Genomic DNA, 17,329 nt, shown 5'->3' with positions numbered 1-17,329 from the left:
ATGTGACTTATATAAGCTATAACCTGCTTATGTTATCTCATTTTACTAACTACACAGATATAAATACTGCTTGCTCGTTCTGTATATTCTCCACATTGTATTATCATATTATCATATACCCCGACCCCCCTCACTCTATCTGTAAATATATTATTATAGTTTAACACTGAATACAATATTTGCATAAACAAAGTGAGAAAAAAATCAGACACCCCTGAATGAGACTTTACTTTGGAGCCTATATGCGTTGATGCTTCAGACCTTTGATGTAGTAGGTGAAAAGAGAGACAGCAGACAGACAGACAGACAGACAGTAGAGAGACAGAGTGAGACAGAGATGAAGAGTGCTGGAGGAGAGCCCTGTCTCTACATGCACGGCTGGTGGAAAAATGTCTCTCTTAATGGATCCCAGCTTTCTACAGCACTTAGAACAGCCAAGACCAGCCAAAGGAATAAAATATGGCATTATTATTATTATTATACTGCAATTATCAATTATCCCCCTCTCTCTCTCTCTCTCTCTCTTGCTTTCACTGTCTCTCTTTCTTTTACACAGATGCACACATTCACACACACCCCTAATTTTCCCTTGAAGCCTCAGATGGATACACAGGAGGACAACACATGATGGCACGTGTACGGGCAAAAATCACTAATTACATGCACTCGCGCACACCGCAAAATTTCCAATTTGACACAGTGGGCCTACAGTTCAGTCGGTGCATGATGACAGGCGGATATGCGCTTTGTAGATTAGTGTTAGCAGACCCATCCTGTATGCAGCTAATGGAAAGAGACGACAAACGCCCCTTTTTTCTCTTTCCAGTCAGATTCAGACGGACGATAAAATAACGCAGAGATCAGGCGATAAATCACACGCAGGCCTGTTTTTCTTAACATCACTTCCCCGATCATGTCAAGACACAGTAAATGTCAGACTGAATCTGTCAGGTGTTGGGTGCTTTCTGGAGCACCGGTTGCATCTTGGTCAGTATCTGCTAGGCTCATCTGTCTTTCCAAAAAAAATCTCAGCTCTGTGTAGGCTGCACGTAGCTCTCCCATTACTCATACATCGCTCAAGAAAGCCTACGGACTTTCACCATGTAGATGCCATACTGAAAAGAAATACAGCAGAGTTCGTTGGCTATGATAAGAGAATAACAGAATGAAATTTAAGCTTTTATATTAATCAGACCTTGAATCAATAACAATGTTTGGAAGCAGACTTAAGAGCCTGAGCAGCGGTACGCCCTACTTTTCTTCTAAAGCCATCTTTGGCTGATGGAGAATACTACATCACTTGATAAATCACCCAAAACATTCTGAGTGTTTGTGAATAGTGATAAAGGCCCTGAAGTTCCCCCAGAAAGCCTTTTCTTGGTATTGTTGTGGTCTTTAGCAGCTGGGATGCAGCCAGCAGTCTCCTTATCAGCACTTAACTAAGAGGAGGGCGAGCTGAAAACCTGTCCTGAGGGCCAAGCTTTCAGCGCTAAGCCGGAGTATACAGTCCAAGGCTATTAGCTTTAAACAGGGATGGATTGAAGAGGTAAACCTGCCAGAGCTCAGCTTGCCTACCTCTTTGTCTATAAAACTAGGCTGACGCAATTTTATTGTCTACAGTGCGTTCATGGAAAGTTAGTGCTGCAGCATCAAAGTGATTTGGGTTTTATGGTGATAATTTTCTGCATGTATTATTATTGAAACCAATGGCTCTTAGCAAACACTGGTTAGACTGTGACGTTGTGTCCCAGGCTAAAAATGGCTGACAAAAAGTGCAACGTGGTAATGTTGCTTTGGTGGCACAATCACCACTGAATCACCAAACAACCAGGTTTGTTCTCTCTTGGTCTCGAACTGTGGCCTGCACTGGTGTCACACAACCCACCATCACCGTCCCCTTCACCTCCTAATGACAAAGTAAGTTCATAGACATGTATTGAGAACTACACCCTTTAGAAACATTGATACAATATTAGAAACCCAACAAGTACTGGTTGGACAGTGACGCTGTGTCCCTGGCCAAAAATGGTTGCGGTCGATGCCAAAAAAAATGCAACACACTCATGAGGAGGACGGCCAGATACTGATGCTGTTTACACACCCAAAACTTGTGCAGTCAGACCCTCTCTTGCAAAATCATAATATTGCTACGAAAAAGGCTAATGCATGTTCTTCTTTCCTTTTTGTTTTTTAATACAACAATATCTTATTGACCATTTATTTGTTTGGTTGTGATCGGATGTCCATATTGTCCAAAAGACTAGTATTTCTCATAGGAATGGGAAGCAAGTTGAGCTCCAGATGAGAGCTGGCTCCAAATTGTCCAATCCATGGGAATCATGTGCCTCTGAGCTTATCATTTCCTTTTATCGATGCCAGCATGTGATCATGAAACATCTTTCTATGCAACATCGGCTTAAATGCTAGGAATGCCATGTCTTTGACAAAAAAATGGATCAGGAATTGATAAGAGGTAAAGAATCGGATCGATAAGCAGAACCAGTAATGGCACTGCTATCACTAAAATCTTATCTATTCCAATCCCTAATTACTTGATGCCTATTTTTAAAATATAAAAAAAAACATGTTAATGCCATATATGTATATCTACATGTAAATTAAATTCCTGTCTCATAGTTTAGTGTCTCATAGTAGTGTAGTGAGAAGTCTTTCTTAATCTGTCTTTGATCGCACATGGAAGAACAAGTACCCTTCAGGGCTTTCTGCCAGAAGTCAGGTGTCATAGTGTAAAGAGTGACAAAGTCCACATGGAGAGGAAGTTGTGGTGGATAAATGGGCCGAACACATGACTTCCATCCAGGAGACCATGGTCTATGTCGCAAGTGTGTCATTGTTTATTATTTGTTTGAAGTTCAAAGTTGCCCGGACACCCACGACGCAAACGCCGGCACCACTTTCATTTTGTGACTGTGTTTGAACCAAAGCAGGATGTCTTGATTGGACGTTCAGTCATTCAGCATCTCAGTATTTTCGGCTTATTTGCCTTATGATGATCACTGCGGGTATCGTCTTTGTCGCAACACTGAACCACTGCACAGCAACAAGCTTAGCTATCTTACATCTATCACATGATTGCATCAGTGTTAAAGAGATTTTCTGCCTTCAGTGCACCCAGTCATAACATCTATTTTGCATTTTTGTCACCCAGCCATGATGTTCTTCCATCTGTGTGGATGCAACAACTGTCAGCAGACTGTAAAATAACATGCAGTATCTCTAAGCAAGTTTGCAGACCCCAAAAGCACCTGAATCCGGTCCTGTGTGTACTTTAAAAATGCTCTCAACGCTCCTAACTGAGGGCAGATCTGAGGCATGAGCCGAGGTGTGTGTGTTTATACAGAACCAGCCCCTATACCACCAACACAGCTTTTACAGCTGGGCTGTTTGGACTTGACGGATGAACTGTGCCATATGTCCTCGGTGCGTGTGTGTGTTTGAGTGTGACTGTGCGCGGCTGGATGTCAGGCAGCTCAAATCAACAAACCATAAACAAGCTCACATACTGACCCCATGTAACCCTGCGTAACCCCCCCAAATTCCCTGACTCTACTACAAATTCATGATGATTCACAAACCAACTATGTCTTGCCAGTTGCTGCTCTTTTCTGAACCTACTGCTCAGTGTTACATGCATACAGTTCATCTTTTGTAAGCATGGGTTGGTAGGTGCATGCATCTGTGTGTGTGCTGCCACTTAATGGTATTTTTATCACTGGAAACTCCTGAACAATTAGGCGGCAAGCGGCTTCCCCTCACTATCTGCTGGTGTGTAATTTAGAGGAAGCAAGAGCAGCAACAGCGAGGCCACGCAGGGCCTCATTAACATCAACCTTACTAAGCCACAATTACTCCCTGCACAGACAGCAGGCTGCACAAACACACACACATATACAGACACTGAGCAGTCACACATATAGCAGAGGTTTCTGAAAAGCAAGCTCGGGTTCATTTATAAAATGCAAGGACACACTTAGACACATGACACTCACCGCTGCCCTCTGGAATGCTCCTTTCGTGTAGGTTCCCCCTCCTCTGTAGTTGATGGCCGGGATCTCCTGGTTGAACAGGGAACACTTGTGCTGGTGGGACTTGGGCGCTGAGATGTGGTCCACCCTCGTCACTACATGGGTCTTGGATGAAAAGGTGATCAATGCCACACGTGTGTCCTCAGGAGCAACGGGAAAGTCAGACAGCATCTTGCGCACAAACCTCAGCTCGCTCAGGAAGTTGTTGGCCCCCACGCTGGATGACTCATCCACCAGGAAGACCAGGTCCAAGCAGGAGCTCTTCTCCCGTAGCTCACGGACATTTCGCTTGAACGCTTGGCCGAGACGCTCCACTTTGCTCTCGGCGCTCTCTGACAGGTTGCCGGCTGACGAGGAGGAGGTTAGAGGTGGCATCTGCCTGGACCGGCGGGACTGCTGCTGGGGTTGGGATTGCTGGGCAGCCGGCCAAGCTGTGGTCCATACATCCAGGATGCACAACACCAAAAGGCAAGAAGTCCATGATGGCGTTAAAGAGTACCTTTGAGAAAACATAGTGAGAGTCAGCACAACACCTGCACTGAAGAAGGACTTTTACAGAAGACAAAAAAAAAAAAGACAGCGTGGATCCTCTTCTCAAGAGGAGTTCAGTGGATTTAAATGTGTCCTATGCCTGTGTCAGCGTCCAGGAACATAGCAGACAGCAACAGTTCAGTGCAGAGTTCCTCAAGAGCATTGCTGAATTAAGATGAGGAGTCTTCTTTTCATTCAAAATGTGCCTCTGTTCATCTGCTTCTTTCTCTCTCCAGTGGAAGAAAACTCCGGTCCCGTCTGGAAAAATGTTTAAGCTTGCTCACAAGATATTTGCCTTCCTGTCTTTTCCACAAAAATAAAACTGTATATCTGGCTTTTTCCTTGCTTTCTCTACAGTCTGTATGTGTGTATGTGTTGTTTAAAGCTTGTTCAAAGTCTATATGAATCTATAAGTCATTTCTCTCCCCTTCTTCCTGCCTCTTCTGACTGAAAGTCAATCTTCAAGCCTGTGCATCAGATCCAAAAACCCCCCAAGCCTCTTCAGTCCTCCTCAGTCCCGATGTGCTGCCCCTCAGGCTCCTGTGTTTTTTTCTCTGTGACGTTCCTGCCTGCACCGTCAGCCAAGCTCTGAATGCTTGTTCCCCTCTTCTCCCCAAATCATTTAAAAAAACACACGGAGGAGGACGGAAGAAAAAAGTTGAGAGACAGAGAGAGGCTGAGGGGAAAAAAGGGGGCAGTCCAGTCGTGGCCGTGAAGTCATTTTTTTCCCTCTTCATCTCTCCTCCTCCTTTTCTCTCACCTCCCCCTCTCTCCCTATCTCTTTCTGTGTCTCTCACCCCCACCCCCTTCTCTCAGTCTGTCTCTCTCGTCCTGACAGTGGAGTGAGGTTCGATGTCAGTGCAGCGCCTTGCTTGTCAACTTGTCAACATTTACCCCCCCTTAAAAAAAACATCACCAACACTTGCTGTGATCAACTCCACATGTCCACACCGTGCACCTAAGGTAACATCACCATGAGATCAAACAGAGTGAGAGTGAAAGGCGGGATGAAGGAGGGAGAGGGCAAGAAGATAAGTCAGATTAAAGACTCAGACTAGATTTAATATCAGACAGATGCAGAGTTTGGCAGAGTTCGGAGGAAGGTCTGAAATCTCGATCTGTCCTTCAGAGTTAGGAAGTAGTTAAGTCTGCTCTGGGTACGTGCTTTGTCAAATCATTGACTCTTTCAGCAGCTATCACTTCCTCTCCCTCCTCCTCTCTTTCTCTCTCTTTTTGTATCTTGTTCAAGAAATAAAAAAGAGGAGGGAAGAACTGCCCTTTCCACTCTCTGGATTTGTCTACTTCTTCCTGCTCCACAGGGATTCACACACACTCTTTCACTGTGCTGTTTTTCTACATCTTTTCGGTCTCTTATAGCCTCTCCCTCTTTCTCCTTCTCTCTCTGCTGCCGTGTTTTCCTTCAGTGATTTTATCTGTAACCAAAACAAAGGCAGCCGGTGTTACAGAGGCACACTGCGCCTATTAAACCAAAGGCCTGAGATTTACAGCAAAGAGCTGGCTTCACAAGGAGCTGCAGAGGCTCCTGAAGAAGAAAGAGTCGGAGAAGGAGACAGGGGAACAAGGGACAGAAAATAAAGAAGTGAGGGAGATGGAGACAGGGACCAGAGGGAAAAGTGAGATACACTAGATGGCCAAAGGTATGTGGACATCTAAGTGTGACAACTATGTGACTTTACAATATTTTATTCTAAAAACTATGCATGTTAATCTGCTGCCTCCATCATTTAGGGAAGGGTTTCCACAAGATCTTGGAACCTAGCTGATGAGATCTTTTTAAAATACCGCCGCCTTGTCAGTGGACCTAAGCATCAAAATATGACACACTAGGGACCTTCCTGCATCAGTGTTGGACGTTATGGGACAGTGAGTCAACTTACGCTTGTGCCATGCACTGTGTGTTTTCAAAATACACTTCAGATTTCACAAAAAATGTAGCTTCTGCCTGTTACATGCATACAGTCTTTTTCAAAATGAACTTACAACATCTAAAGCACCTTATTTATTTTCTTACGCTTGGGCAAAAAAAGCACGTGGTCAGGTCAGGGAAAAAAAACACCATGGATTGGCTTAAAAGAAGTACATGTACGTCATGTAACGTAACGTGACGTACATCATGTGACATACATCGCTGTTAATGAAAAAACTTCATTGCCTTTTGGTTTCACATGGAAAATGAGCAGCGAGGTCCCAGTTGAAAGTCTAGAGTTTGTTTGACCCATGCACCAACTGTCCCACCCAACCTATAGGGTCTTCTTGCTCTTTATACTACGTAAATGTAGGCAACATCAAAACTGCCACTGGCCGGTGCCGTACTGCCACGAAACGTGCCTTTGTGCGTTGGTATCTCACATGGACGTCAACTGACAGTGGTGGTATTTGACGACTTCAGCTGTTGCCTGCTGCATCAACAACTGCCGCCTCCGAGTGCGTATCACATAACCACAAAAGGTGCCTCTACGCATCAGTATCTGCATTAACATGGCTGAGGGCAAACAACCAATCTGAACCAAGACACCGAGTGGGTGGCGCTTTGTTTTGCTTGGCTGTCTCCAACATGGCACACAGGTCACAGACGTTCTCATTTTACAGCTACTCAGTACACTAAAATATGTGTCTGAAAACTACCGAGGTGAAAGATGGACAATGCAGTGACAGAATTTTGATTCATATTTGATCAGTGCTGCCTAGTTTGACAGTTTGACCGCAATGGAGCGATAGACATGAGTGACAGCTGCATCAGAGACTCCTCAGCTCTGATTAGTTGTTTCCAAAAGTTGCAGTAGATTCTAGCAAATGCAATTAGAGGCACTACAACGATTTGGAGGAACGTGATTTTCTTCACAGATTATCTGTCTCATGTACTGCTGTGTGTCGTGAAAAAGTCCATGTACATGTCCCAGAGCTGAAGGTCATGTCTTCAAATGTCTTGTTTTGTTCAAGAAACAGACCAAAACCCAAGGAAATTTTTACAATCACATACAGTAGGAGAAAAAAAATGACTTCAACGACTGACAAATTATCAAAATAATTAGAGATTAATTTACAGATGATTTACTAATTTTTCAGCTCTTATCAGGTCATAAAACATCCAGCATAAACTACTAAAAAACAGCCTGAGGCCCAAGCTATGTGGACAAGAGTGTGTGCACACTTTTGGTAATACAGTGTAGAGAAATACAGAAACAAACAAATATAAAAAGAGCAATTAAAAAGAGAAAGTAAAGACATATAGAAGTTAAGAGCAAGAGGAGGTGACAGAAACAATAAAAAAGTAGAAAGTTGTCAGAGGGTGTGCATGTGTGTGAGTGTGTGTGTTTCCACCAGAGCAGTCCAGTGCAGTCAGTCCATTAGCCACAATGACACACAGCTCAGGCACACAGAGTGTTTATTAGCCTGTATAAGCCAGCCTTTCTCTGTCTCTCTCATTTAACGGCTCTGGAAACTTCTGCACCAAAGAGGTGGGAATAGAAAGTAGCGTCATACTGGCCAGATAAACTGACTGAGACACAAACACAGAAATATAAAGACTAAAACACAAACACAAACACACACACACACACACACACACACACACACACACACACACACTGACCCAGATCCACACAGAGACACAAAAAACACACACCCTTGCTCTCACACATGCTGAAAGGGGGATGAGCACAGCTGTGACTTCCTGCTTATTGGCACTGGAGACCCCTCACCAGACTTTCATGGGGGTCCCAAGGGAGACAGGGGGTTGGTGGATGGAGAGGAGGCTTGTGAGTACGTGTTGATGGGGGGGTTGTGTGTTGGTCACACTGAATATTCAAGTAAAATCTGTATGGAAGTATGGCCTATATGTGCTGTATAAGACTTCAGTAAAGATATTAACACATTTTGAGTACAAGGTATAATTAGTTCTGTGATGTTTTACAGATAAAAGATACAATTTTCATGACAAAAAAGGTCAAAAGAAAGACTCTGAAGGCTTTTTTATCTTCAGCTTTTGAGTAGTAAAACAGAAACACTTTCTTCTTCCTCAGCGTTAAAGGATAACTTGCGTTTTTTCTGACCTGAATCCTACTTGGACAACAATTTTTGAAATTAGTCCAGTACTGAAAAAAGCACTGCAGCCGGCAGCTATGAAATAGGCTGCAACATACCGTCAGTTTACGTCCACTCAAAGTGCTTGTTTTTGCCACTGACAGGCTCAGACTGATATTCCAAGTGTCTGATGAAATTAGGGAAAGGATTAGGTTTGTCATGAGAACCGATACTTTGCTACCAAGTCGATGCCAACACACAAAAAATGTCGGTACTTGTTTTTTGCCCTGAGCAACTTTGCCGTGTCGATTCCTGTCGGAACTGACGAGGGCAGTATACATGCGTCAGTCTGTGCCGAGGACAAGCGCCGAAGAAGAACGCCTGTTCTCCATCGTCTTTGCTAGAAACAATGGCTTCTATAAGTGCTAGAGCTTAGATCGGGCCCAAAAAATCCAGCCCGACCCCACCCGAGCCCGTGCATGTTCTGTCTGAGCCCGTCCCGTCCCTTTAACTGTAATTACGAACCCGTGCCCGGTTTAAACCCGACTTTTTTTTAAGGATACAAACGTGGACATTGAAGGCTGCCTCTCGTCTTTCTTTCCATGGCAAGCCTTCGTCATGTGCCTCTTAAGTGTCGAGGTCCTCGTGTTTTTGCCGTCATATACCAGCATCGTGCTGCACTCGACAAAGCTGACACACACGTTGTCACTGTCAATCACTCACATGTGAGTCATGGTATATCGTGGTATCAAATGAGTATTGAGAATTGTGGAAATTCACTGGTATTGGTATCGACTACTGAAATTCTGGTATCGTGACAAGCCTAGAAAGGATCCCAACAGAGATAGACCTTTTTGTGAAAGAGTAAGTTCCTCTTTGTTTAACTTAGAAACAGCCCCAATATGGCCACCAGTTAATTTGGCAATAGCAATTTCAGGGCTCTTTCCAGTTAAACAAAAAGTATCTGACTCTTTGACAAAAAAAGTCTATCTCTGTTGGAATCCTTTCTATAATGTTGTCAGACACTTACAGTAACAATCTGTGCATGTCAGTAGCAAAAACAAACACTTCTGGTGAATGTAAATTGTCTGTTTGGCCACTGCCTGTTGCAGCCCTCTTGCTCAATATTCAACCAATGCAAAAGAATGTTGTTCCCATTGGTCACGTAGACACTAAAACCTGGGCCCATAGAGTCCAGGTTGAAAAATACCAAACTTACCCTTTAAAATCTGCAGCTAGGCATCACAAGACGTGTAGCCACTAATTTAGCAGTCTAAACCATTTAAAATCCAAATAAAGCAGTGGAAACTGTCATTGTTGAGAGATATAAAATTAAACAAAATACAGAAAGGACAGAACAAATAAGCAGACGTTTGCTCAGTCAGTCTGCCGCAGATCAAATTTAATGTCTGCCTTTCTTAAATTCCAGACAATTTAAGGCCCCTTTTTTTAGACAGTGACTTTCAAAAACCAAAATAAAGACATTTTTTAAGCATCTGTGGGAAGCACACGCGATGACGGATATGTGCAAAGAGTCACACATTCGGTTTGCAAATGTCCACAGACACACACTGAGCAAAGACATATTGGACAGAGCACAAAAAGACACTGACGGTAAAAGTGCGAGTCAGAGGATCTGATTATAGTTCTTACTGTGGTTTGCACTCTGAGGATGCTGACGCTGTCCGCTCATCACACGCACTTTGACATAAATACTATCTGGCCACTGGTAGAGTGGCTAAAATGCTCGATCCCCATCAAGATTAAATTACGTTACACAATAACAGGAGGTCAGACACTAAACCTCAGCTAGTAAGACACTCACCTCTCTTTTCTTCTACGCTCTTCTTCTCTATCTTCTTCCCCTGTAAAAACAAAAACACTCAGGTCAAGACAGTTCGACGACAGCGAAGGATGTCAAATGAGAGCGTCTTTATTTATACACACTCACACCTGTTCTCTCACCTGTCTGTCATCCTCTGACAGCGGGCTGGAGCAGCAGATACAGTAGCTGCAGGTGACAACACATTCCTCATATTTCCTGGCATTTCCGGCCTAAAGGATGAAGCACATATCTCAGCAAGGGGATAACATTTCCAAAACATTCCTGCACAGCTCAGTTTGATTTAAAATCAGGATAAATATTTTTCCTGTGTCAGATCAGAGAATAAAATACCTTTGGATTGAATCCATAAATTTTGCTCCATTATTCAAGTGGATTTCAAGTATTAAGTTGAGTTTAACTGATGTTTTATTACTTCCAATACAATAATTTTGATCACCGTGTAACAATTTAGGACATTTATTAAGCACAACTCCGCCCGTTTCAGCTTCTTAAATGTGAGGATTTGCTTCTTTTGTCTGTTTATATCATCGTAAATATATTGTGGATTTCGGATTTTAGTCAGACAAAATCAAGACAGTTGAAGATCTGATCAAAATTCAGCTGTGGGATTGGATCAACTTTTGAAAAAGATCATATACTCAAGTTCTGGTTTGTCATTCAAAACGTTTTCATCAGACTGGGATACTTTTGATCCCCCCCAAAAAAATCAGGATTATCCTGATCCCAGCAGAAGGATGAATTCAAAGTGGCATTCAGGAGCAAAATGCAAACTTTAAAACCAGTCAGATATATAAACATTTATTCAAATTTTGCACTTGATTTATTTAACTGTTACAGTGTTAATAGATGAAGTACACACAGCGATATCTGTTAAGCCTTCCAGTAAAATATAGGATAGTGTCACTATAAAATAATCCCTTAAACAGCTGTCAATCTCAAACAAAAATGATTAATTTAATCTAATTTAAGATTTAATTTATCACTTAACATTCTTTACAGTGACACAGTCAAAAGTAGTGTCTAACAAATTGATCCCCACATTGTTTTCTGTCTCTTAAAATTAAAAAAACTCCTATTATTTTATTCTATTAGTTCTTTACACAGCTTCATAGCCTACATTGTGATATGTAGTTCCCATTCGGATTTGGTAATCTTGAATCGTTTGTATCTGGACCAGGGTGATTCAATCCAATGCTGCTTTTAAAAAAAAAAATGGTAGAAAAGTAAAATAGATTATCTGATCCTTGTTAGAAGAACACGGCATTTCCAAATCTGGATCCCTCCGATCTAGATTGAATTTGTTGAACAACTGGGTGCTGCTGTTTCTGGGAAACTCTGATGGACAATTTTCATGATTTTATGTCCTTTTTATGGACAGATATATAAATAGAAAGACGAAAATACAAATTAATGAATAAAAACTCACGTATTTTAATTTCCAGATAACTTTTTGTATTGATTTATCTTCAGTTTGTGTGTCTGTGGAGCTTTCCATGTATCTGGATCATGGAACTGTGCCTGTGAACTCCATTTCCCATGAGCACTTGCAACAAGACCAACAGGTGAACACTATCTGAAGTCATTAACAGCTTTCAGGTCCACTTTTGTCGAACTTTGAAACTTTAAAAGTAAAATTATACACTCCTGTTGTCTTATACTTGTATTTATAGTCGACTTTGCTTCACTGTTAGTTTTTAAAGTCACTGTTTTGCTTAGAAACAACCAAAAAACGACCAATTTCATCAAATGAGGAGCCGTTACTAGCTTCTAGTGCCTGCTAGCTTACTGATAAAACTGAAATTGCCTTTGCAGGGTAATTTAGCCTGAGAGGGAAATACTTTGTAATGGTATTCAAGGCTAATGTCATCATTTGGAAATGTTACAGAGTGTTTAAAACAACCAAAAGGAGCCACCAAAGACCAGAAACAACAAAGCTTTCTCTCTTTAACGAGCCCGTTCACCGCATTGTTAGCTAGCTTAACTGTCTTAATTAGTTAATTAGCTTAGCAGCGCCAGGCTAATGTGAACTCTACAAAGCCTGTTTAACTGCCAGTGACTTAAATGAGCTACGTATTAAGAAACCTCACCCTTTTGATAATTTTATCCGTGTCTCTTAACTGTGTAAAGCTAAATTAAAGGCTCACTTACCGTTAACTCTTACGAGAGGCTGTTTCTCCATTGGACACACAGGGTGTTATAGATTGATGTTACACTGCCCTCTGCAGGCGGCGGCCCGTCATTACAACACAGGTGTGTCGAGGATGCTGTGACACACTGCGGCCGCTAGATGTCGCACTGATATAAATACTGCACGTGTGAGGGATGGCAATGAGAGCATGGATTTTAACCATTAACCAATAATGGGAAAAGTGATCAACCTTTAAATTATGCACGAGCAGATAATGAAACAAAGGGCCCCTGGGTAATGATATGCAAAATGCCGTATCAGCTCTGCAACACAGGAGCAAGACACACAGACTTTGTGGTCGTTATGCATCTTTTTTGTGGTTGCATGTCTCTTTGTGGTTGTTATGCCCATTTTTATATTTATTGTGTGCCTCTTTGCAGCTCCTTTGCATCTGTTTGTGGTCACTTTGAGTCTCCTTTTGGTCAGTAGGTGTTAATTTGAGTGTTATTTTGCAGGTGAACGCCCCCCCTGACACTTTGGGACCCTGGGCCTGTGCCTGGTAGGCCGCTTCAGTAATCCATCCATGCACTTATGTAATTAAAACATGCATGCCACTGTGGATTACTTCTCACTTACAAACTGACCCACATTAGGATCTAAAAAGCAGAGCATTCTTATAATATGCCTCTTTTACGTCCTCTAACATTATTAAAGTATGGACTACTGAGTGTCTTTAAAGTAAAAGTAATGACAGAAGATGCACTTAAGTGAAATAAAGTGCTCATTATGTAACAAAAAAAAAGACTCTTTAAAAGTGTGTTAAAATTCTGTTTATTTATTACTTGATTATTATTATTATTGTAATGATGTTGTAGCTGGTTGAGGTCGGAGCTAACTTTACTACTTTATGTGCTGTTGAGATGTAATACACAGTGTCCATGTTCCATGTTGATATACAATGTTCACTTTTTAAAAGAATGTTTGTGACACATCACGTCGCTGTCCTTTTATCCTAAAGAAGTAAATTTAGAGTCAAATAGGGATTTAAAAAAAAAGAATAAAATAAAATAAAATGAATAAAAATAAAATAGATTGAAATAGATAAAAAATAAAATAAGATAAAAAATAAAATAGATTCAAATAAAATAAGATAAAAATAAAATAGATTCAAATAGATTAAAATAAAATAAAATGAAATAAAAATAAATTAAAATAGATTAAAATAAAATAAAATGAATAAAAATAAAATAGATTGAATAGATCAAAATAAAATAAGATAAAAAATAAAATAGATTCAAATAAAATAAGATAAAAATAAAATAGATTCAAATAGATTAAAATTAAGTAAACTAAAATGAAATGAAATAAAATAAATTAAAATAGATCAAAATAAAATAAGATAAAACAGAAATAAAATAAAAATAAAATAAATTAAATGAAATTAAATAAGATAAGATAAAATAAAAAATAACATTAAATAAATGAAAATAAAATATGTATTGTTCTAATAATAATCATCATCATAATTATTATGATGATGATTATTATTATCCATATAAAAATACTTTGGATTGAGGAAATCTGTCTCCTTAATCTATGAATATGTGTAGCCTGTTGTTTTTTATATATACAATAATTTATAGTATAATTATTAAACAGTAATACTTGTTGCATAAGTAAAGAACACAACAGCACTATGTTATGCTGGAGTTAAATGAATTAAAATATTTGGGTTCATGTGTTTAGTTTTAGCAGATAAAATGGCTCACAAAAAATAATGTCAACATATTTTTTCAGTTAGGTTGACTCATCAAGTTCTGTTTAGTGTTTGTTGTTCGACAACCTAGTGTTGTAGTGAGTTAGGGGAATGATCTCCTGTAATGTAATGTGGCTGTGAGTGGGTGCCTGTCTGTCTGTCTGTCTGTCTCTCTGTCTGTCTGTCTGTCTGTCTGTCTGTCTGTGGGTGAGTATATGTGCAGTAAAGGGAGTATTCACCAAAGGGGGAAGTAAGACTGAGTGCACATGACAGCATCACATCTGCTGAACACCAGACATCACGTTTTGCTCTGCTTGGTAGTTTTATAAATCAACTCAGCAGCTTGTCAGAGGACTATTTTGGAAGAGTTAGGACTCTGCACGTCTGTGACTGTGACACCTCTGCAATGTCCCTGCTCCCTGCTGAGTTGGGTATCTATAAATGGGGTATATAAACTGTGGAAGTTCATGAATGACTAACATATAAAGAACGTGGTAATTAATCCGCAAATCAAAGTCTGACAATGTGCAGGAGCTGAACTGGTTTTCAGTGTATGCAAGGTCCTTTGTGTCTGACACCTGACAGTCAGATTCAGTCTGGTAGGATCCCATTGTGCTGTTGCAGGTCCTGTTTCTCTTCTTGGTTTGTTTTTTGTAGATGTTTCGGGTTTTGTTTTCTTCTGCGTTTTTGTACCATGTAAACCTAGCAGGGAAGGAGCTACTTAAGAGAATATGCTAAGTTAAAAGAGCAGGCACAATCAGCTAAAGCTTCAGTCTGCACCTTTTCAGTCTATAGTTTTGTTTCCTTTTAAATGTAATGCCTTGTTTTCATTGTTTATTATGTGCAGTCCTTTTAAAAATTTGTTAGAAAGGACAGACATAAATTACTATTAAACCAATGTCTCCCAAAAAACAACTTAATAGGATGTCTGTGCAAACACCTATTATGACCCATATTTGCATTTATTGTTTGGCAGCGACCTCTTGTGGCCATAGTCATTATGGCTGCAGCAAAGGAGGAAGATAGGTGACTTAAGAGCAACAAAATCCATGTAGGAATAGAGTGTGCCAGGGCTGACGTCAAAACCCAGAAGTTTAGCATCGCGCTGGTTCCCGGAAGAGAAAGTGAACGTGATTTTTGCATTGCGTTTTGGATTATGTCAGAAAATAAGCTCCGTGGCTAACACAAGTTTATGATACTTACAGGTTTTGTTCAGCGAGATAATCTTCACACATGAACACCTGTCATACCGCATTTGAAGCTTAAATGCGATCGCCAGAAGTAAAAAGCTAACGTTAGGCTTTAACGGACTACATGACTACTCCACGGTTGCATGACTCTTTACGTCACCGCCACTAAGCTTTCAACTGATTTCGGCCGCTTTATTTTAAAAACATTGTATAATGGGGGAATCGGACTGTTTAAGCTAAATAAGAAGCTGTAATGGCGGACTGCCAGCACTCTCGCCTGTTCGGGGGTGATGACGTTTAATGTCCCCGACAGAGTTTGTAGTCGTATTGAGCAACTTGTTAGCAACAGCCTTTTTTACGACACGTAAAAGCTTCAAAATTCACAAGTAGGGTATTTACTGACGTGTTTTATGTCGTAGAACAAAACCTGAAACTCGCTTAAGCTTTTGTTAACCACAGACCTTATTTGAGGCATTTTACCAAAATCCCATTCAAAAAACGTATTGATTTTTAGACAAGAGAACTGAAGTGCTAAAAGCGCTAACGGAGTTCCAGGTTTACTGGCACACTCTGTGATGTCGGGGTGGATGGATGGGTCAACCAAACACAGGACTTTCAGCCAGGGAACCGCTGTTTATGTCTCTTTGAAACCACAAGTTAGCGTAATTTTAACAAATGTAAGTAAATTAGCGCACATAAACTACTTAACCAACGTCACATATGTAACATAAGTAACATAGGTGAACTTAAACAACAAAAATAGGACTTACCATCCTTTGAATAAGGATATAAAAATATATCAATACGATATTTTTTTAACGATGTTTTTTAGGGTTTTTTGCCTTCACTTGTTAGAACAGATATAGCCTGAAGGGGGAGAGGGGGCTTGGACTAGGACCCACAGCCACTGCAGCAAGGAAATAACCCTTTGTACATGGGGCACCAGCTGAGCTAGTGGGTGCCCTAATGGTTTTGAAAAGTTTAGAATTTTTAATTTTCGTAATTTGTCTTCCTGCTAGGGGGCACGGTGTGCTGGAGCCTATCCCAGCTGACATTGGGTGAGAGGCGGGGTACACCCTGGACAGGTCACCAGACTATCACAGGGCTGACACATAGAGACAGACAACCATTCACACTCACATTCACACCTACGGACAATTTAGAGTCACCAGTTAACCTGCATGTCTTCGGACTGTGGGAGGAAGCTGGAATACCTGGAGGAAACCCACGCTGACACAGGGAGAACATGCAGACTCCGCACAGAAGGGCTCCACCAATTCGTTTTGGCGCCCAAACTGTGATCATTTCACAACATGAGTACACATGCCTGTCGCTGGTACTCTCCAACAGTCATATATGTTGTTTTGGGAGACACTGGCAAACCTATTCTAACGTTAAGGTATGAGGACGTGTTGCATAGGTCTCATATTTGTGTATCTTTGTGTGTGTACCCTAACCTGCTATGAGATCATCCATTAGGATCAGATCTCTTCCTTTTATGGACATCGATTTCAGGTAGCTTTTCCACAGGTCAGATTCAGGCTTTTATCTTCATGGGTCCAAAACACTGAGCTTAACTGCAGCTTCTAGGAGCACAAGAATAATTGGATTTGGGCTGATCCAGTAAATTAGGATTCAATTATCCTTAAATTGTTTTGTTGTTTTTCCAATTTTACTTTGTATCCATACAACACAGTTAAAGGCTGCGATTAAATCAGTCTGTTCTGGTCCTTTTATTTTTTACCTTTGAGGTTTGTTGTCCTTGATCAGAAAAACACAACTCAGCCC

The 17,329-nt window shown here is 40.9% G+C and overlaps 1 protein-coding gene across 5 annotated transcripts in view; it reads right to left on the bottom strand.

Moving 5' to 3' along the window:
* Positions 1-10,640, bottom strand: part of svep1 (sushi, von Willebrand factor type A, EGF and pentraxin domain containing 1) — a 146,472-nt gene extending 135,832 nt beyond the window's left edge. For 4 of the 5 annotated variants that reach the window (XR_007448651.1, XR_007448652.1, XR_007448654.1 and 1 more), the window contains exon 1: positions 4,011-5,268. Coding sequence is in view for 1 of the 5 variants with exons in the window: in XM_049568935.1 (XP_049424892.1) it covers positions 4,011-4,559 (549 nt within the window). In the remaining 4 variants the exon portion in view is untranslated. Of the gene's footprint in view, positions 1-4,010; positions 5,269-10,446; positions 10,487-10,586 lie in introns of those variants that run through there. The other variant, XR_007448653.1, reaches the window with a different exon arrangement.
* Between the last annotated feature and the right edge of the window lie 6,689 nt (positions 10,641-17,329).

This window comes from Epinephelus fuscoguttatus, linkage group LG23 (assembly GCF_011397635.1).
Source record: "Epinephelus fuscoguttatus linkage group LG23, E.fuscoguttatus.final_Chr_v1".
NCBI lineage: Eukaryota > Metazoa > Chordata > Actinopteri > Perciformes > Serranidae > Epinephelus > Epinephelus fuscoguttatus.
Note: the sequence above shows the minus strand (reverse complement) of the source record. Positions and strands in the feature narration are given on the sequence as shown.